This window comes from Schistocerca piceifrons, chromosome 11 (genome assembly GCF_021461385.2).
Source record: "Schistocerca piceifrons isolate TAMUIC-IGC-003096 chromosome 11, iqSchPice1.1, whole genome shotgun sequence".
Lineage (NCBI taxonomy): Eukaryota > Metazoa > Arthropoda > Insecta > Orthoptera > Acrididae > Schistocerca > Schistocerca piceifrons.
Window position 1 is genome coordinate 128,926,976 of NC_060148.1, and position 22,471 is coordinate 128,949,446.

At 44.6% G+C, this 22,471-nt stretch overlaps 1 protein-coding gene and 3 non-coding genes across 4 annotated transcripts in view; 3 read left to right on the forward strand and 1 right to left on the reverse strand.

The window, feature by feature from the left end:
- LOC124719956 (zinc finger protein 235-like) overlaps positions 1-22,471 on the forward strand; it is a 70,223-nt gene that overhangs the window by 18,567 nt on the left and 29,185 nt on the right. The window contains exons 3-4 of the mRNA XM_047245167.1: positions 21,112-21,198; positions 22,279-22,365. Of these exons, the coding sequence (XP_047101123.1) occupies positions 21,112-21,198; positions 22,279-22,365 (174 nt within the window). The remainder of the gene's footprint in view (positions 1-21,111; positions 21,199-22,278; positions 22,366-22,471) is intronic.
- On the reverse strand, positions 9,518-9,592 carry Trnas-cga. Its single transcript has one exon. It is a non-coding gene; the product is annotated as a tRNA-Ser (tRNA).
- Positions 10,161-10,235, forward strand: Trnas-cga. The gene has a single exon. It is a non-coding gene; the product is annotated as a tRNA-Ser (tRNA).
- Positions 10,462-10,536, forward strand: Trnas-cga. Its single transcript has one exon. It is a non-coding gene; the product is annotated as a tRNA-Ser (tRNA).

The following is a 22,471-nucleotide window of genomic DNA, read 5'->3' on the forward strand; positions in this document are numbered from 1 at the left end:
GTGACCGTCGGTCTTGCCGTTACATGATTAACAAGATCAGCAATTGATAATGGCGCCTTGCTAGGTTGTAGCAAATGACGTAGCTGAAAGCTATGCTAACTATCGTCTCGGCAAATGATAGCGTAATTTGTCAGTGAACCATTGCTAGCAAAGTCGGTTGTACAACTGGGGCGAGTGCTAGGGAGTCTCTCTGGACCTGCCGTGTGGCGGCGCTCGGTCTGCAATCCTGATAGTGGCGACACGCGGGTCCGACGTATGCTAACGGACTGCAGCCGATTTAAAGGCTACCACCTAGCAAGTGTGGTGTCTGGCGGTGACACCACAGGAAGAACATTCTGCACTTGTTCTGTATGCACTATGTGACCCCTTTAATTTGCTGAAAATGCTACAAGAGTTTTTCAGTTCAATGGGACAGAAAATAAATTCATTAAATCACTGCAACTGTATAGATAAGTTCATGAAACTAGGTTTGATTGATGTGGAAACAGTCCATCAATAAGGTACATAAATTAAACAAAGAAAAGAATCAGGGAAAGAATAAAGATGGTTGTGAATGGAGGGCAGTTGCTCAAAACTGACCTTCTGTAGCCCACCTTGTCATTCACTGAGAGCTGAAATTGTGCTAAGAGTGTGTTTGGGTTCTTTAGACTGGAAAGTTTTGGGGAGAGAACCACTAAGAATTTGTACATTACTGCATGTAAGGCAAGTGGTCACTGCTATTTACTTCAGAGGCTGTATTCATTCATAGTCCTGGTGGAAAATTTGTCTTTAGTTTTGGGTTTATACAATAATAATCATTAGAGTGAAGATGGCATGTACAGGAGCTGTTTTCTATGATTTATGTAGTCTTTCTAGTGTTGTAGGTGAAGCCAGTATATTTATTTTTATCTGTACAGATTTAGGATAATTCATAATTTGTATAATTTCAAGTGTAAAATAAATGTTGTGGTTGATAAAGCCTCCATAATTTACTGTCTCTGTAACATGACAGTGGTATTAGAGAGAAGGAGAAGGTTGTGTTCTATTTTCTGTACAGAAATGAAATGCCACTCTGTGCAGAATGGTGGAACTTCTAGTGGAGGAAAATAGCGTATCTTGTGTGTGTTTGTGTGTGTGTGTGTGTGTGTGTGTGTGTGTGTGTGTAGTTGGTATGTAAGAATTAATTTTTGTTGATATTTGGTGGTTTATCTTCTTCTGACATGGCAGACTTCCAGAGTGAATAGACATTTGGTTTAAGATGTTTGACTGTGGCATCCACATTTCCTTGCTGTTTAGGGATAACTGCTATCTACCTCTGTAGCTGAGGGGTTAGCATAGCTGACTGCCATAAGAGTGACATAGGTTTGATTCCCAGGTCCACCAAAGGTTTTCCTTGGTGGGAGGACTGGAATGGGTTGACCACATGCCCCCCTCCCCCCCCCCCACCCCACCCATACCACATCCAATAACACTATCGGCAGCAGATTATACGGTGAGACAAGCCAAAAAGTGGAAGTTAGAAATTTAGTGCTAATCGTTACTTCTGTGACATCATTACTCCATGAGACCTGTTTGATAGTATTCCCTCCACGTTCCCCCTCCTCCACCCCTCTTATGAGAGAGTCATATACAGCCAAGGTACAGAAGTTTTGATTGCATTATTTTTTTATTTTCTTAAAGATCCATTGAATAACCGAAATCCCAGTGTTCACTGCTTGTAAATGGCTCTGAGCATAATGTAAGTTTTTGAACTTTGTAAAAATATTTGACATGTAAGTGATGTATGAAAGCTAAATGAACACTTTTAAGAAGTGTAACTTTATTAACCGTGTAATTGTTGCTCTGTTAACCTGCCTTAGTGTTACATTGCTATAACAGAAAAGCTGGCAGCCATAAGCAGTAAAATATCTGGTTGGTATATATTTGAAACTTAGTAGTTACTGTTCACTGAACACTTAAAGTTAAGGAAGATGGTTGTATCCAGTGCACAAGACATACATTTGGGTTTTAATGCACAAGTCACACCAATATTCATGAAAGGTAGTAAGAGTAATCCACTCAATTACATATCATTAACGTCAATATTCAACGGGATTTTTGGAATATATATTGTGTTCGAATGTTGTGAATTATGTTGAAGAGAATGGTCTATTGACACACAGTCAGCACAGGTTTAGAAAAAAATCATTCATATGTGTCTACAACTATCTCTTTACACTCACAAAGTGCTGAGTGCTATTGACAAGTGATATCAAATTGATTCTATATTTCTATATTCCCAGAAGGCTTTTGATACTGTTACACACAAGTGAGTCTTAGTGAAACTGTGTGCTTATGAAATATCGTCTCAGTTATGTGATTAGATTCGTGATTTCCTCTCAGAGAGGTCGCAGTTTGTAATAATTGACAGAAAGTTGTGTAGTAAAAGAGAAGTGATTTCTGGCATTCTCCAAGGTAGTGTTATAGGCTCTCTGCTGTTCCTTATCTATATAAATGATTTAGGAGAAAGTGTGAACAGCTGTCTAAGGTTGTTTGAATATGATGCTGTTGTTTATCATCTAGTGAAGTCATCAGAAGATCAAAACGACTTGCAATACAATTTAGAAAAGATATCTGTATGGTGTGAAAATTGGGATCTGGCCCTAAATAATGAAAAGTGAGAGTTCATCCACATGAGTGCTAAAAGGAATCTGTTAAACTGCTGTTACATGATAAATCAGTCAAATCTAAAGGCTGTAAATTCAACTGAATACCAAGGAATTGCAGTTACGAACAACTGTAATTGGGAAGAACACAGAGAAAATGTTGTGGGGAAGACACAAATCTACCAAAGGGACTTCCTACACTACGCCTGCCTGTCCTCTTTCGGAGTACTGCTGCGCGGTCTGGGATCCTTACCAGATAGGGTTAACAGAGTATGTTGAGAAAGTTCAAAGAGCAGCAGCACAATTTGTGTTATCGCGAACTACAGGATTTGGGGTGGACATCATTTAAAAGATTTTTTTTTTGTTGTGACAGAAGCTTCTTACAAAATTTCAATCACCAACTTTCTCCTCCAAATTCGAAAATATTTTGTTGACGCCAACTTATGTAGGGAGAAACGATCATTGTAATAAAATAAGGGAAATGAGAGGTTGCTCGGAAAGATATAGGTGATAATTTTTTCTGCGCGCTGTTTGAGACTGGAATGATAGACCATTATTGTGAAGGTGGTTTGATGAACCATCTGCCAGGCACTCAAGTGATTTGCGTAGTATCCATGTGGGTGCAGATGTAGAATGGAGCATTGCATTTCCTAAACAGCATGCACTGAAAAGACATGGTGACAGTGTGAAGCTGTGTAAATAGCACAAAATTTGGTTAATTCTATTGATACTGTATTCATTTTATGACCAAAAATCACTCTTTCTGTTTGTGGGTTTTCAGTTGACAATGCAATCATTTGCATCTGTATTTCCTGAGTTTAATTAACTTTGAAATGTTATATCACCTCTCCCCTGCTCCCCCCCCCCCCCCTCCCCACCACCCACACGAGTGTAAGCTTAGGATACAGCAGGTCCTCATGCGACTCAGAGTAGATTTTATGACAGAGATAGGTAATGAAAGTATGCCAAGAAGATCATTCGTACAAGCAGAATCAAATTTGCGTTCTATTGAAAGAAAAAAATGAGCATAAAGGAAATATCTACAAATATGTGATAGAAGATTCCGGTATGGGTGTGAAGCTAGGAAGTTTCGCAAATCTCAATATTTATGGTGGATATGTAGCTAGACTTACACATTTTATACACTATCTGATCAGAAGTATCCGGACACCTATTGCTGAAAATTAATATGGAGTGTCCACTTTTCTTCTTTATGAAGGCATGAACTCTGTGGGACACTTTCAGTGATGTATCTCAATACCTGATGGCAGCTCATTCTTCCTTGAGAGCAGAAACCAAGAAGGCAGTGTTGGTGGATGTTGGGGTCTGAGTGGTGGTGGATGTTCTGTCTAATCCCAAAGGTGGTACATAGGATTTGTGTCAGGATTCGGGTTGGTGTAGGCTAGTGCAATTCAGCACCATTATTGTCCACAAACCATTGCTTCACAGATGCTGATTTATAGCAGGGGCATTACCATTATGATACAATAAACATCTCTGAACTGTTCCTGTACTGTATGCAGCACACAGAATGGTAAAACATGTACGTATCCTTCCACATTTAGCATTTTCTTAGGTGCAATTAGAGAAGCACACACCAGCCACAAAATACAGCCCCATACTGTAACTACCTGTTCTCCATACTTCACAGTTGGCACTACACATGATGGGAGGTGACATTCTCCAGGCATTCACCAAACCCAAAGCATTCCATTGGATTGCCACAGCATATAGCATGATTCATCAGTCCAAATCACTTATTTAGTCGCGCATGGCCCAGAGGCATCATTCTTTATACCACCACGAACATTGCTTACCACTGACTACAGAGATGGGTAGCTTATGAGGATATGCTCAACTGTTGTAACCCATTCTTTTTAACCCCCTACACACGGTCATTATGCTAGCTAGACTGCTGGTAACAACTTGGAACTCAAGACTGTTTCCTTCCACTAATTCCGTGCAAATTTTACAACTGCTCACCTTGGTGCCCATTGATTCCTGTACATTGGTACATGAAGACTGCCTGGTCTTTCTAACTCTAATGTTCCTTTGTTTTTCCTCTTAAAAATCAGATAACCAACAGTTAACTTGGAAAGCTATAGAAGAGTTGAAATGTCCCTGTTGGTTTTGGTACTCAGGTGACACCCAGTGACTAGTCCTCGTTTGAAGTCACTGATCTCTTCTGATCAACCCATTCTGATGATACTACCTATCTACTGACAAATCAGCACTCCCTACTGTCTTTCATATTGGCAAATCCACTTTCTGTGACAACCAGTGGTCAGTTCCACATTCCATAATAAATTCTGGATACTTTAAGTCTTTGCATTTTCACTAATAGTACCCAGCATTGGAAAATAAGATCAACTTGGGTGAATATTAAATTTATATCTGGATGTACGCAGTCAGAAAATCGAAAAGAAGATAACTGAACTGTCTGAAATAATATATTACAGAATACCACAGAAAATTGTGTGAACTGATAAGAACTGAGGCGGTCTCCACAGAATTGGCAAAGGAGAAACTTACAAAAAGTACTGAGAAGAAGGGCAGGATGATAGGACTCATGTTAAGACATTGGGGAGTAACTTCCTTGATATTGGAGACAGCTGTAGACGACAAAACTTCAGGGGAAGACAGAGGTAGGAATACATCCAACAAATAATTCAGGACATTGAATTTGATACAGATACAGAAGAGGACAAAAAATACAAATATTAATGTTACCCATGTCAAACAGGATCTGTAAATGAAGTACAGTTAATTGTTAGGTTTGTTATGTAGTGCATAGCAGAAAATGATACAGTGTCATGAGAGAGGCTCAAAACTGTTAGGTAATTTATTTATTTACTTTTTTCCTTGAGAAGCATGTGTCATAGGTCCATTTCCAAAGGACACAGTAAGAAGAGTCTGAAATTGTAACATTTATTCTAATATACGCCTCGCAAAATGACTGCGATGGTGAAACCAGAGGCTGTAGAACCCATAAAGATGCTTTCCAACTCTTCTTCTTCACAAGCACTTGAACTACACAAAAACATCTGAAATCTTCAGATGTTTTTATAGTTGTATCTCTCTCGTTGGGAAGTGGGAAATATTTGTAATGGTGCCAGAAGCACACTCTTTAATATACCATAAAGTGGCTTGCATGGTTAAGATGTAACTTGAGTGACAGGTCTCAGGTATGAGCATGTGGCATAATTTGTTGTAGGCAGGGATATAGACTGTTAAGTACATATTTAGTATGAGACACATCTTGGAGATGTTCCGGGAATTGAAATAACCCATGTCTCCAATATTTGTAGAATTTACAAGAGTGGACAGTAATCAGACATTCATCACTCAACAGTGTGGGGGAGTGTTGGAAATCAAGGAAGGTAGGGTACTTAGTGAGAGGGTGGCAAGAAACAACGGTAAGGTGATACAGTAGAACCTAGCTAATGTGACCTCGGATAGTTCAATTCTCCACTTAGTCTGACCATGCCATTTCTGGTTTTTGTGTGCATACCCCGTCTGTCACTACAGTTAGTTCTGTGATGTGGATAAGTAGGCAGGTGACCATTGATAGATGCAGTAGTTCGATCAGTTTTAGTATGAAATAACTTGCTTCTAACCTGATCAGTAAGTGTTACTTTGAATTCATTTTATAAATTAGTGCCCATGTTCTTTTTACATATCAGAGTATGTAAAATTAAATTATAGCATCAACTAAACGTAAACATGTGATGCTGTATTTAGCAGAGAAACTGATAGGATTTGGAAGGTTTGCTAAAGAAGTGTCTCTTTAAAAAAACTGCAAATGAGGGGATGACAAAACAACAGTTAAAGAATGGAAAAAAATAGAAAAATTCATGAAAGTGATAGTGATGATTGATGAGAAGAGAGAACTGAAAATAAGTAAGACTTTGAAGAACACCAAAAGTGAAATTCTAGGTGATGCTTTGTGGGTATAGTTTGAGCAGGATAGAAGAAAACAAAACTCTGTTGTCTGGACTAATTGTAAAAGAAAATACTGGGTGATTAAAAAGTCAGTATAAATTTGAAAACTTAATAAACCACGGAATAATGTAGATAGAGAGGTAAAAATTGACACACAAGGTTGGAATGACATGGGGTTTTATTAGAACAAAAAACAAAAAAAAGTTCACAAAGTGTCTGACAGATGGCACTGGACAGCAAGATGTCAGTGACAATCGTGTATACAAGGAGCTGTAATGAGAGAGAAAATCAGATGCGCCAGCAGTCGCAGCATGTTGATGTTACCTGAAAAGGCGCATTTAGTGAAGTTGTATTATCAGAATGGGGAATGTGCTAGTTCAGCGTTACGGTCCTATCGCTATAGGAAGGGGATTTGAATGGGTAAAGGTCTGTTGACAAATGCAGCTGTGACGAGAATGAGTTCGAAGTTCGAATCCACGGGTTGTTTAGTCGATAGACTCCGTAGTGGCCAACCGAGCACAAGGTGTAATGCTGCTGAGACAGTTCAGGAAGAACTGGAGACTGTAGAGGGTTCATCTATGCACGGGGAAGTCAGCGCTCGTGCAGTCACACGTCGCACCGGCATTCCATACACTACTGTTTGGTTGGCACTTAGGCGTACCCTCCGATGATATCTGTACAAAAGCCATCAGCATCATGAACTGTTACCTGGCGTTTCAGTGAAGTGGAGAGCATTTGCGGTGTGGGCATTTCAAAAGATGGCGGAAGATGACGATTGGTTGAGTAACGTGTTGTGGACCGATGAAGCTCATTTCATACTCCGAGGGTCTGTCAACGCCCACAACTGCAGAATTTTGGCTACCGAAAATCCTAGAACTGTCGTGGAAATTCCATTGCACGATGAGAAAGTCACAGTGTGGGTTGGATTTACCACATCTACTGTTATTGGGCTTTTTTTCTTCGAGGAAATGCGTGATTCTGGTTTTGTAACTGCTACCGTGACGGGTGAGAGGTACGCCGATATGTTACAGAATCGCATCATCCCCAGCCTGGCTGATAAACACCCGCTGGAACGTACGATGTTTATGCAGGATGACGCTCCACCCCATGTTGCTAGATGCGTGAAGATCTCTTGCGCGTGTCGTTTGGTGATGATTGTGTGCTCAGCTGCCACTTTCATCATGCTTGGCCTCCCAGGTCCCCAGACCTCAATTCGTGCGATTATTGGCTTTGGGGTTACCGGAAGTCGCAAGTGTATCATGATCGACCGACATCTCTAGGGATGCTGAAAGACAACATCCAACACCAATGCCTCACCATAACTCCGGACATGCCTTACAGTGCTGTTAACAACATTATTCCTCGACTACAGCTATTGTTGAGGAATGATGGTGGACATAATGAGCGTTTGCTGTAAAGAACACAATCTTTGCTTTGTCTTACTTTGCTATGCTAATTATCGCTGTTCTGATCTGATTAAGCGCCATCTGTTGGACATTTTTTGAACTTTTGTATTTTATTTTTGGTTCTAATAAAACCCCATGTCATTCCAAGCATGTGTGTCAATTTGTACTTCTCTATCTACATTATTCTGTGATTTATTCAGTTTTCAAATTTATACTGACTTTTTGATCACCCGGTATATTGATTTTGTATGAAAGATTAGGAGGAAATATTGGAAATGCGAAGTCTGTAACAGTCTGTAACTGTAACATCGGTGGAATGGCATTTGGAATGTAATTATTTTTGGTATGAAACTGTCTGCTCACAAAACAGCTGTCAATGAATTTGTTCCAGAATTTGAAAAATTTATTAAACATCAAAAGCTGATACCTTGCTAAATGTATAACGTTGATGAGTGTGGCTTAAACTACAAAATGCTCCCTACAAGATCTGTTGCTGCACAAAACAAGTCTGTAATACATGAAAAACTTGCCAAAGATAGAGTAACTATTGATCTCTGTAGTAATGCTAATGGAAGCCACAAAATGCCATTGTTTGTAATTGGAAGAGAAAAAAAAACCAAGGGTGCTCAAGAACAGTGATATGGCATCACTACCTGTATATTATTGTAACCAAAAGTCAGCATGGATGGAATACAGCCTCTCTGAGAAAAGGTTTTATGATTAGTTTATCCCTACCATTACAGAATGAAAAAAAAAAAAATAAATAAACCCTCCCTGAACATGTTAGATTGATACTTGACAATGTGACATCTCATCCATATGAGATGAATGTGAAAAAAGTAGTAGTAAAACTTTATTTCTACCTGACAGTTTAACGTATCTAATCCAACTCGTGGACGAGGGTGTCACTGAGTGGCTGAAGAGGTGATATCATTGAAAATTCACTGGATCAATTTTAGAAAGGATACAACAAGGTAGCAGCTTGTTTAAAGCTATGAAATCAATACATGCAAAAGATTTAAACTGTACAATTTCCAAAGCTTGGGAGGAAATACTGGCATCAACACTTGAAAAATCTTGGCAAAAAATGAATGAAAGAAACAAGTGAAGAGAATTAAGGTGAAACAGCACGTGCAACAAGTGATGAAAGTCAATACGTAGAAACACCAGCAGTTCTTGAATGAGATTTTCACTCTGCAGCGGAGTGTGCGCTGATATGAAACTTCCTGGCAGATTAAAACTGTGTGCCCGACCGAGACTCGAACTCGGGACCTTTGCCTTTCGCGGGCAAGCGCTCTACCATCTGAGCTACCGAAGCACGACTCACGCCCGGTACTCACAGCTTTACTTCTGCCAGTACCTCGTCTCCTACCTTCCAAACTTTACAGAAGCTCTCCTGCGAACCTTGCAGAACTAGCAGTCCTGAAAGAAAGGATATTGCGGAGACATGGCTTAGCCACAGCCTGGGGGATGTTTCCAGAATGAGATTTTCACTCTGCAGCGGAGTGTGCGCTGATATGAAACTTCCTGGCAGATTAAAACTGTGTGCCCGACCGAGACTCGAACTCGGGACCTTTGCCTTTCGCGGGCAAGCGCTCTACCAACTGAGCTACCGAAGCACGACTCACGCCCGGTACTCACAGCTTTACTTCTGCCAGTACCTCGTCTCCTACCTTCCAAACTTTACAGAAGCTCTCCTGCGAACCTTGCAGAACTAGCACTCCTGAAAGAAAGGATATTGCGGAGACATGGCTTAGCCACAGCCTGGGGGATGTTTCCAGAATGAGATTTTCACTCTGCAGCGGAGTGTGCGCTGATATGAAACTTCCTGGCAGATTAAAACTGTGTGCCCGACCGAGACTCGAACTCGGGACCTTTGCCTTTCGCGGGCAAGCGCTCTCAGATGGTAGAACGCTTGCCCGCGAAAGGCAAAGGTCCCGAGTTCGAGTCTCGGTCGGGCACACAGTTTTAATCTGCCAGGAAGTTTCATATCAGCGCACACTCCGCTGCAGAGTGAAAATCTCATTCTGGAAACATCCCCCAGGCTGTGGCTAAGCCATGTCTCCGCAATATCCTTTCTTTCAGGAGTGCTAGTTCTGCAAGGTTCGCAGGAGAGCTTCTGTAAAGTTTGGAAGGTAGGAGACGAGGTACTGGCAGAAGTAAAGCTGTGAGTACCGGGCGTGAGTCGTGCTTCGGTAGCTCAGTTGGTAGAGCGCTTGCCCGCGAAAGGCAAAGGTCCCGAGTTCGAGTCTCGGTCGGGCACACAGTTTTAATCTGCCAGGAAGTTTCATATCAGCGCACACTCCGCTACAGAGTGAAAATCTCATTCTGGAAACATCCCCCAGGCTGTGGCTAAGCCATGTCTCCGCAATATCCTTTCTTTCAGGAGTGCTAGTTCTGCAAGGTTCGCAGGAGAGCTTCTGTAAAGTTTGGAAGGTAGGAGACGAGGTACTGGCAGAAGTAAAGCTGTGAGTACCGGGCGTGAGTCGTGCTTCGGTAGCTCAGTTGGTAGAGCGCTTGCCCGCGAAAGGCAAAGGTCCCGAGTTCGAGTCTCGGTCGGGCACACAGTTTTAATCTGCCAGGAAGTTTCACCAGCAGTTCTTAGAGATTTGCAGTCCTTACAACCATATGTTGAGGTCACTTATGAGTGGATCAGTACAGCTGAAGTTGACTGCACAACAGAAGAAGAATTAATTGATGACAAAATGATTGATACTGTAACTCAAGCAATTGATGAGAATGAGGAAGATGGTGAAGACAATGAACGTGCAGCTTGGTTCAGCTCGATAATCGTATACGGGTGCTAGAAAAGCACGTAATATAGCTCTTCAATATATCTCACATTTTGTGGATTAGGAAATGGCAGAACAGTGCAGCGAAATCAAGCTTGTCATCTGCTGAGCAAAAGGACATTACAGACTTTTTCATCCTGCTAAAGAACAGAACATTTTTTGTCATACGAGTTCTCATGTTGTAATCAGTTAAGTGGAAATTAGTTGTGTGTCATCCCCCTGCGGGTTCGGGGGTTAGAATAGGCCCGCGGTATTCCTGCCTGTCGTAAGAGGCGACTAAAAGGAGTCTCAACTGTTTCTTCCTCATGTGATGGTCCCCTCTCGGGTTTGACCTCCATCTTTCTAAATTATTCCAAAGAGCGAGCCAATTGGGGAAGGGCGCCTTACATGGTGCACTGTATCCGTCGTGCATTGAGACCTTTAGCCGGCTTTTTCGTCATTGCAATGGTGTCCCACTCGTTTTCCATCTCTTGGGCGAGGATACGTCCCTGGGTGCGATTACCATGCTGCACTCTGCAGTGTTGCTTTTAACTGCGACAACGACCTTGGACATTTTTGCACCTAAGATCCAGCACGGTAGCCAGTCCGTTGTGGTGGGGCCGCCATGTACCCTGTTGGTTGTAGCCCCCTGACAACACAGGGATCGCTCTACTGATGCCTGCGCCGTTAACTCCCCATGTATGCCAAGGAGTAGATGCCTATCCTACTGGGGTATCGGGACTCCCGGCAATGGCCATCCTGCCAGGTGGCTATTGCTGCGGCTGGGTGGCGCCCGTGGGGAGGGCCCTTGGTTGGAGTAGGTGGCATCAGGGCGGATGACCCGCAATGAAGCGTGGTACATCATCTCTCGCTGGTGGGCCTCCACCAGCAGTCTCTAAGCGATCGAGGTCTAACCTCAACGGCAAGAAATACGAACCACGATCATTTCCCTCCCTGGCCACTCCATGGGAGGAACGTATGGCAAAAGAAGGCAGTGGAGAATATTCACCCCGGTTCCTTGTGTGTACGCGAGTTGATTGGGAATCGTTTATGTCAACTAAGCCCCAGTTTTTTGTGGAGCATTTAGAGGACAAGTTCGGGGAGGTGGAGGGCTTGTCCAAAATGCGCTCCGGTTCAGTACTCATCAAAACAGCATCCTCTGCCCAGTCACGGAGGTTGCTCAATTGTGACAGGTTGGGGGATGTTTCCGTTAGCATCTCACCGCATAAGACTCTCAACATGGTCCAGGGTATTATATTCCACAGGGATCTTCTTCTGCAGTCCGACGATGAACTACGTGCCAACCTAGAACGATGAGGTGTTCACTTCGTCCGGCGCGTCCATCGGGGTCCGAGGGATAATCAGGTAGCCACCGGTGCCTTCATCTTGGCCTTCGAAGGTGATGTTTTACCCGAAAAGGTCAAGGTGATGGTTTACCGTTGTGATATGAAGCCATATATCCCTCCTCCGATGCGGTGTTTTAAATGCTGGAAGTTCGGGCACATGTCATGTCGCTGCACTCCCGGCATCACATGTCGAGATTGTGGACGTCCTTTGCATCCCAATACTCCATGTGCTCCACCTCCCATCTGTGTTATCTGCGGAGAACACCATTCCCCCTGCTCACCGGACTGTCGGGTCTTCCAGAAGGAAAGGAAGATAATGGAATGTAAGACCCTGGACCGCCTGACCTACACCGAGGCAAGGCGGAAACATGAGCGGCTACATCCTGTGCCCATGACGTCTACCTATGCCGCTGCTGCAACACCTGTGCTCACCCCATCAGTTTCGCGACTTCCAGCCGGATCGATGAGTGGTACAACTCCTCCTGCCCCCTTGCCAGTGGGGACCTCTACCCACCGGGTTGCTCCTGCGCCACCTACCTCAGGAGCAACGCCATCCCCCCCATCAGGGACGTCCGTCCCTGCTTCTAAGCCGGAGAAGTGCCCAACTTCTTTGGCTTCTCACGCTCGCAAGGGGTCCCTTGGGTCCCTCCCTTCCCAGGTTTCCACCAGTGTGAAGGCTGACAACCGACAGTGGCGTAAGTGCCCACAATCAGCTGGTCGAAGGGCTTCACGATCCTCCTCAGTGCCGGAGGCTGAATCGGTGAAGCCCTCCCAGCCAGTTAAACCCAAGGAGCAGTGTGAGAAATCCAAGAAGAAGAGCTCTAAGCCCAAGGAACTCGCAGTGGCAGCCACCCCACCGCAACCTTCCAGCTCTGCGTCTGTGGACGAGGTGGAGATTCTGGCGTCCGCTGAGGACCTTGATCTCGCCGGTCCCTCAGACGCCATGGATAGCACTAGCACGGGTGCTCAATCGGAGGCAGCAGGTGACCCAGCGGCGTAATCTGCCTTCCCAGTCCCGTCATGCCTTTCACAGACATGGCAAATACCATCCTCCAGTGGAACTGCAGCGGTTTCTTCCACCATCTTGCTGAGCTCCGGCAGCTTATCAGCCTTCACCCTTTCTTCTGCATTGCTCTTCAGGAAACTTGGTTTCCAGCGATGCGAACCCCCGCCCTCAGAGGCTATCGGAGTTATTATAAGAACCGAGCAGCTTATGAAAGGGTGTCTGGTGGCGTCTGCATCTATGTCCTTAACTCTCTTCACAGCGAGTCTGTCCCTCTACAAACAGCTTTAGAGGCTGTCGCTGTTAGGGTGTGGACGCCACAGGCTATTACCGTCTGTGGTCTTTACCTTCCACCGGATGGTGATGTCGCGCAGCATGAGCTGGCTGCACTGCTAGCCCAATTGCCGTCACCTTTGTTCTTACTGGGCGACTTCAACACCCATAACCCTCTGTGGGGTGGGTCAGTGGCAACAGGTTGAGGCGCCACCATTGAGCATTTATTGGCACAGCTCGATCTTTCACTCTTAAATGATGGTTCCTTCACACACTTCAGCGTGGCGCACGGTACGTACTCCGCCATCGACCTTTCGATCTGTAGCCCTCACCTCTTACCATCTGTCCAGTGGAGTGTGCATGACGACCTGTGTGGCAGTGACCACTTTCCGATCCTTCTGTCACTGTCACGTCATTCTTCTGGGCGCCCCAGCAGATGGGCTATGAATAAGGCTGACTGGGATTTGTTTTCCTCCGCTGCCGCTATTGAGCCTCTCTCTAGTGATGACATTGATGCAGTGGTTCAATCGGTCACCACCGGCATCGTTACTGCCACCGAATCTGCCATTCCCCGTTCTTCTGGGGTCCCCTCGGCAGAGGGCTGTGCCTTGGTGATCGCCTGAGATCGCTGAAGCGATTAAAGATCGCCGGCGGGCGCTCCAGCGTCACAAGCGACATCCCTCCATAGACCACCTTATCGCCTTCAAACGGCTGCGTGTGCGGGCCCGCCTCCTTATCCGCCAAGGCAAGAAGGAGTGCTGGGAGTGGTATGTGTCCACCATTGGGCTCCACGTCACCCCATCGCAGGTCTGGGCCAAGATTCAACGCGTCTACGGCAATTGGACCCCTGCCAGCGTCCCTGCACTCTCACTGAATGGAGCAGTTTGTACTGACTCCGACGTCATTGCAAACCGCTTAGCAGAGCATTTTGCTATGAGTTCCGCTTATGCGAATTACCCCCAGGCCTTCCGCTCCATTAAAGAGCGGATGGAACGTCGGAGCCTTTCTTTTCGCACAAACACTTCTGAATCCTACAATGCTCTATTCAGTGAGTGGGAATTTCGCAGTGCCCTCGCTGCTTGCCCTGATACCACTCCCGGGCCCGATCGCATCCACTGTCAGATGCTGAAACACCTTTCAGTGGACTGCAAGCGACGCCTACTCGACCTTTACAACCGTCTCTGGGTCGAGGGTGAGTTTCTGTCGCAATGGCGGGAGAACATTGTCATCCCCATTTTGAAACCGGGCAAGAGCCCTTTGGACGTGGACAGCTACCGCCCCATTAGCCTCACCAACGTTCTTTGCAAGCATCTCGAACGGATGGTGAGCCGGCGCTTGAATTGGGTACTGGAGTCTCGGGGCCTTCTGGCTCCGTCTCAGGGTGGGTTCCGTAAAGGCCGCTCCGCCGTCGACAATCTAGTGAGCCTGGAGTCGGCCATCCGTACTGCCTTTGCCCGCCGTCAGCACCTGGTCGCTGTCTTTTTCGACATGCGGAAGGCGTACGATACGACATGGCGTCATCACATCCTTTCTACGCTTCATGGATGGGGTCTTCGGGGCCCTCTGCCAATTTTTATCCGCAATTTCCTGTCATATCGTACCTTCCGCATGCAAGTCGCAGCCTCATATAGTTCCACCCACGTCCAGGAGAACGGTGTGCCACAGGGTTCTGTTTTAAGTGTCTGCCTGTTTTTAATAGCCGTTAACGGGCTCGCTGCGGCCGTGGGAAATTCTGTCTCTGCTTCCCTGTATGCTGACGACTTCTGCCTTTATTACAGCTCTACTGGCATTGCAGCTGTTGAACGTCAGCTACAGGGCGCTATCCGCAAGGCGCAGTCTTGGGCTGTAGCTCATGGGTTCCAGTTTTCGGCAGCCAAGACCTGCGTTATGCATTTCTGCCGGCGACGTACTGTCCACCCGGAGCCGCAGCTTTCTCTTAATGGCGAACTTCTTTCAGTGGTGGAATCACACAGGTTTTTGGGTGTGGTTTTCGATGCCCGGTTGAATTGGCTGCCTCATATCTGGCAGCTCAAACAGGCATGTTGGCGGCATCTCAATGCTCTGCGATGTTTGAGCCACACCTGCTGGGGCACCGACCGATCTACCCTGTTCCGGCTCTACCAGGGGTTCATCCAGTCTTGTCTGGATTATGGGAGCCTGGCTTATGGCTCAGCTTCCCCATCTGCATTGCGGGTGCTGGACCCAATCCTCTATAGCTGGATACGCCTTGCCACTGGTGCTTTCTGCACCAGCCCTGTGGACAACATACTAGTGGAGGCAGGTGTCCCTCCACTGCGGTTACGACGCCAACAATTACTGGCTGCTTATGCTGCCCATGTTGTTTGCTTGCTCGGGCGTCCAAATTACCGTGTCCTGTTACCGCAGTCAGTCGTCCATCTGCCAGACCGTCGGCCCCGGTCGTGTTGTCCGATTGCCGTACGCGTCAAGGAGCTTCTCTCCAGGCTTGGGTTTTTCCCTGTTCCACCTCCTTTCCGGGCACCTCTGCGTACACCCCCTTGGTGTGTTCCTCGCCCTTGCCTTCGGTTCGACTTGGCACAGGGCTCGAAGGTCTCAGTACCTCCAGAGGCCTTCGTCCTGTCTTCCTCGCTCCCTCCCCTCCACCCCTCCTTGGTTAGTTCCTCGGCCTCGAATTCGGATGGATCTCCGCCGCGGTCCGAAAGATTCCATCCCCCCGGTGGTGTTCCGTTCCTTTTTCCGCCAAATTTTATGGGAGTTTCGGGATGCTGTTGTTTTTTACACTGATGGCTCTAAATCTGCTGATCATGTTGGGTATGCCTTCACGTCCTTTGTTGGAATGGAAAATCATCTACTGCCACCCTCATGTGGGGTGTTTACTGCGGAATTGATGGCAATTTCCCGGGCCCTTACCTTTATTAAACAATCCCAACACAACCGCGTTTTGTTATGTACGGACTCGATGAGTGGCCTTCTTGCTATTGACCGGTGTTTTTCGCGCCATCCCTTGGTCTCTGCCATCCATGACCATCTCGTTGATCTTCACCGTGCTGCTTGTTCCATTGACTTCCTATGGGTCCCGGGCCATGTGGGTATCCCGGGTAATGAGCTCGCTGATCGTTTGGCTGGGGGAGCAGTTACTTACCCCCCGTTTTCTGTAACCCCTCCTGCAGCGGATTTACGGCTTCACATCAAATCCCACTTTTCACAGTCATGGGCCAATTCTTGGGAGGCTACTCCACTGTCTAATAAACTTCGTGCCATTAAGGTGAATCCAGGCCCATGGCGTTCTTCCTTTAGCCTCTCCCGCAAGGACTCGACCACACTGTGTCGTCTCCGCATTGGCCATACCAGGCTGACCCATGGTTTCCTTTTGCGTGATGAGCCACCCCCGCTATGTGGTTGTGGAGCCTTCCAGTCAGTGGCCCACATTTTGGTTGAATGCCCCCTTCTTTTGGCTCTGCGTGCTAAGTACAGACTCTCCCACACTTTACCTTTGATGTTGGCTGACGATTCCTGGATGGTCTCTCTGGTTCTAGGTTTCCTCCGGGAGAGTGGTTTTTATTCTCAGTTTTAAAGTTTTTAATCTCCCTCTGGTATTGGGGCAGGGCGGTGAGTGTCTGGGTGTCTCCCACTGTAGGCAGTGTTCAGAGATTCCCGATTCACCTCCCTGACCGGAATCCTCTTTTCTTTCCCTTTTACTCTGTTTTTACCCCTTCTTTTTAAGGCTTGGTTAGTTTTTCTATTCCCATACGTACTTTCTGCATTATAGCAGTTGTACCTTTTAAGTCACAGGTGGTCTTGCCTATGCTGCTTCAGCATAGTGTTGGGTTCGTTCTCTTGCCACCTTCCCTCATTTGTTTTTACTAATGACAACGTGACTGCCCTTTTACGTTTCCCCTTTTTCCGTTTTATTTTTCTGACTATACTGAGATGTCCCGTTAGCAGAATGGAGTCTATTTGAAACAAGGGACTGATGACCTTGCTGTTTGGTCCCTTTAACCTCAAACAACCAACCAACCAATCCAGAGGCCTTCCACTGCCGCTTTTATTCCATCCTGGCCACGTATCAGGGCTCTGGAATTGTTTGCACTGATGGTTCGATGGTTGCTGGTCGTGTCGGGTATGCGCTAACTCTAGGGGACCATTCCGAACAACGTTCCTTGCCGGTTGGCTGCAGCGTTTACACTGCTGAGCTGGTCGCCATCTTTCGTGCCCTAGAGTATATCCGCTCCTGCTCAGGTGAGTCCTTCGTTATCTGTAGCGATTCCCTGAGCGGTTTACAAGCACTCGACCAGTGTTTTCCTCGTTCTCGTCTGGTGATGGCTATCCATGAGTCCCTGCATACTCTTGCGCGTTGCGGCCGCTCTGTGGTCTTTGTGTGGACCCCCGGTCACGTCGGTATCCCGGGCAATGAACGTGTTGACCGCCTGGCCAAACAGGCCACCAGTGAACCCACCCTGGACATTGGCCTCCCGGAGACTGATTTGCGGGCAGTCTTCCGCCGTGCAGTTCTCTCGCTTTGGGACACTGAATGGCGCAGTCTGCCCACGCCAAACAAACTCCATTCTCTCAGGGCGACGACGCGTGTGTGGCAGTCATCCATGCGAGCCACTCGCAGAGATTCAGTTGTTCTTTGTCGGCTCCGCATTGGCCACACCCTACTGTCTCACAGTTATTTATTGCGTCGTGAGGACCCGCCCCTCTGTTGCTGTGGGGCGGTTTTGACGGTGGTGCACATTTTATTAACTTGTCCGCTTTTAACTGTGCTCAGGCAGACATTTGCGCTGCCTGATACGCTCCCTGCCCCTTTACTAGATGACTCTGCCATGGTGGACTTAGTTTTGCGTTTTATTCGGGCTGGGGGTTTTTATAGTTTAATCTGAGTGTTTATGTTTTTTAGTGTTAATTCTGGCTTTTAGCCTCCGATTTTAAACTGAGTTTTTAATGTGTTCTTGGTGGTTGGCTTTTCCTCTTTTTTTCCTTTATGGTCGGCCAACCACCGTCACACTCTGTGTGTTTTAATTTGTTTTGTCTGATCTCTGTCGGAGTCTTTCTCGTCCTGTGTCGTCTGACGTCTTTCCTGCTGTTCGTTTTTTTTTTTTTTATTCTCTGTGGGCGGTTTTAATTTTTTGGAAAAAGGGACCGATGACCATCGTAGTCTGGTCCCTTTAATCCCACAAACCAACCAAGTTGTGTGTCAGTGCAGTACTATAATAAGGTATGTGCAGTTGTTAAACTGCAAGAATAAAAGGAAGCCAACCAGTTGCAATAAATGATGGGTTTCAAATAATCTTTAAATCTGTCTTCTTCATAAGGACAAAAAACATCAGAATAATACTTCATTCAGTAAAAGCTGTCTCCACATTCTGTCTGTGTTGGCAATGGCCAATATATCCCACACACTTAAAATAAGACCATATTAGTTGCTACATGCAGACCCTACTGCTAGTTACTAATGTGGTGTGTTGTTTTAAGTGTTTGGTTTTACTGATGTGAGAAGCTCTTGATTCTAGGGCCCTTAATCCTTACATATGGATATGCAAACTGTTGCTGATACATGTAATGTAGAGACAGCTTTTACTGGATGAATTACTAATGTGAAGTTTGTTTGTTCTTCTGAAGAAGATGGGTTTAAATCTGTCAAAACCAGGGTAAAGGTTATTTGAAATCCACCATTTATTGCAGCAATTTGGCTGTGGTTTATCCCTGCTGTTCTGTAACCATTGCTGTTGTGCAGCCATGTTAAAAATAATTCAAGTTGTTAAATTTTCATTCATGGTAACACTATCTTACTGTAAAATACAGATGTATTTTAGACTGTAGGTAAGATTTTTTAGTGTATCTGCATTCTCTTTGTATTTTGCTTCTGTTTTAACAGTGAACACTATTTCAGACAGCACTTCCAGTAGAAAATTAAAGTTGTACTAAGATGTTATGGGTCAGTAAAAGGGTTCCTATGATAAACAACCTTTTTTTGCATTCTGACCATGTTACTGGTCTGTAGCGGACAGATTGGCGAGGTAATACCTAAAATATTTATAATGAAAAAGTTTCAGTGCCTGCACAGGTTGATGAGAAGCTTATGTCGCTTGTCCAAGAATATTCATCATATTAATTAATAAATTAGAAGACACAGCAAAGGTGGTAACTTTACTGGAAAATACAGAGACTGAACAAAGGACAGTTTTGTACAGCCATGGCAAAGTCCAGAGATGGGATGGTGGTAACAGTGAGGTTTGTAACCAACAGGACAGATGGAACTGACCTGGACAGTAATCTTGAGAAAACATACATAATGGTTCTTTGATTCTTTCGAGAGGTCTAGTGCAGACTGCTTCACTGCAAGCTGCGAATTTTATTTTTGAGCCTAGGGAAATTTTTAAATATGGGTGCAACATACAGCTGCATATAAAACAATGGAGCATTCCAGAAAGTAATGTACTGCAATTTTTTTCTTTATTGAACAGAATGAGGATTATGCACACAAGAGAATGGTATTTTATCTACACACCCTATTTTTCCACGTAATCTCCATCCCATTCTAAGGCCTCCTCCAGCACGAGACAAGGGCCTCGGTACCCTGTCTGTATCAATCCTTGTCCTGATGGTGGATCCAGTGCTTCACTATGTGACTCGCCACCTCATTGTCCTCAAAGTGCTGAGTTGTAATGTGTTTGTCCTCACAAATGAAATCAGCCCACTACAACATGTCAGGTGTGACAGCTGTTGGTCTCCCGACAGCTGCAATTCGTGGAGCTCCACCAAACCGCCTTCTGACAACCTCACTCTTCATGCCCAGCCATTAACTGTACTTTTGTCTACAGCAGATGCTCCATAGAGTTTGCGCAAGCGTTGTTGAATATTCCCCATAGTTTCTTCCTCTGCAGTGAGCAATTCAATGAAGGCATACTGCTTGTAATGTACATCACCTACAGATGCCATTTTGAAACTGTCTGATGGAAGTGATGGAAATTTGGCATGCTCACTCAGGAGACTTTAGATTATGCATATGTAATGTTTTGCATATGTAGCATACGTTTTGGCTGAGAAAGAAAGTGTGGTGCATTACTTTCGGGGCAACCCTCGTTCATCCACAACCTTGCAAGTACAACAACAATTGACATCACACGCTATCCCAGAAAAACTGAAATCAAGGCATATTATGCAGTTACATTCCCAGTGTTGATTTATACGACTGACTCCTAGAGTATTACACCCAGATGATGATGAAGCTTGAGCTCTAAATCTCCAGTATCTTTGGTCCAGTGAAAGGTACTGGTGATGTCTGGACAGAAGGAGAAATCAAAGGAAACAGCTGAAATGACAATGTAATTTTGTCAGAAAATAAGTCTTGTAAGCTGAAATACATTCGACCCAGTGCTGTGAGCATTAGAACTTGTTAATTTTGCAAACTTGGACAGCACTTAGTAGGCGAGTTCATTAAATATGGAACAAAAGTTGTGGTAAATGACGAGGTGATGGAGGCACCAAACTATTAGGTCAGCACATAAAGGTAAAGATCAGTAAGTGCTGTAAAGTATGCTGCATAGCAAAAAGAACTGGATCTTTGTAGTGCAGTTTAGCACAAGTTGAAATCATGGGAATGTGTGTTGCTATAAAAGCGGCTCAATAAATTATGTTTCTAAATGTATTTGAGCATAAGTGATCAGAATCTCAGAAAGAATGGATGAGATTCACAAGAAAGAAATATTGAGATCCATATCAGGAGAGCAGCTTTAATTGAGAGATTATTTGCTTTTTTTTCAGGTTCTTGAAGATCCAGAGGGGAACTCCTGCCCCACGGACTTTATCAAAGAGGATCCTGAACTGCATGTGGATGAAACTGAGAATACTGTAAGCATTCACATCTCTGATTTATTGCATATAGAATGAGGAAAAATGCCTTTGGTTGTTTAATGTAAAGGATGTATTGCAGGGGATTAGGCATATATTGAGAGTTTTCTTGGACTAAGTGCCCTTAATAATTTTCCACTACTCTTGTACTATTAAACTTGACTTGGATTGTGATCTATTATTTGCTGACAGTTATGAGTAGAATCTGAACAGGACTTTTAACAATATGTGTAAACCTATTCTCAGCGACCCTTTTTGGTATAAAACATTTTATATAATGCATATGTGATGGATGCCTTGCATTCACACTTAGTAGAAATATAAATTCTGACGGCGTAGTTTGTTTATGAAATATTCCTATTTTCAATAACTTCTGATTAACGCAACTGAGAAGAATACATTGGACTTTTTTACCTTTTCAGTGAATCTTTGATATATGTAAGTTTCTGCCAAGATTCTTAATGGGTGGGAAATTTGTTAAACGTTATAATATTTGTGTGTGCTAAATCATCCTTGATACTTCAGTTTCAACACATTGTACTAGCGCATATATGCGAAATGTTGAATGACTAAATTAGTTTGCCAATACTTGTCACAAAGATAGTTGATAATTTCTTTAATCGTAAAGTTTATAAAGAATTTTATATTTCCTCAAAAATAGGTCTTGTAAGCCAAAATACATTCGACCCAGAGCTGTAAGCATGAGAATTTGTTAATTTTGCAAACTTGGACAGCACTTAGTAGGCGAGTTCATTAAATATGGAACAAAAGTTGTGGTAAATGACGAGGTGATGGAGGCACCAAACTATTAGGTCAGCACATAAAGGTAAAGATCAGTAAGTGCTGTAAAGTATGCTGCATAGCAAAAAGAACTGGATCTTTGTAGTGCAGTTTAGCACAAGTTGAAATCATGGGAATGTGTGTTGCTATAAAAGCGGCTCAATAAATTATGTTTCTAAATGTATTTGAGCATAAGTGATCAGAATCTCAGAAAGAATGGATGAGATTCACAAGAAAGAAATATTGAGATCCATATCAGGAGAGCAGCTTTAATTGAGAGATTATTTGCTTTTTTTTCAGGTTCTTGAAGATCCAGAGGGGAACTCCTGCCCCACGGACTTTATCAAAGAGGATCCTGAACTGCATGTGGATGAAACTGAGAATACTGTAAGCATTCACATCTCTGATTTATTGCATATAGAATGAGGAAAAATGCCTTTGGTTGTTTAATGTAAAGGATGTATTGCAGGAGATTAGGCATATATTGAGAGTT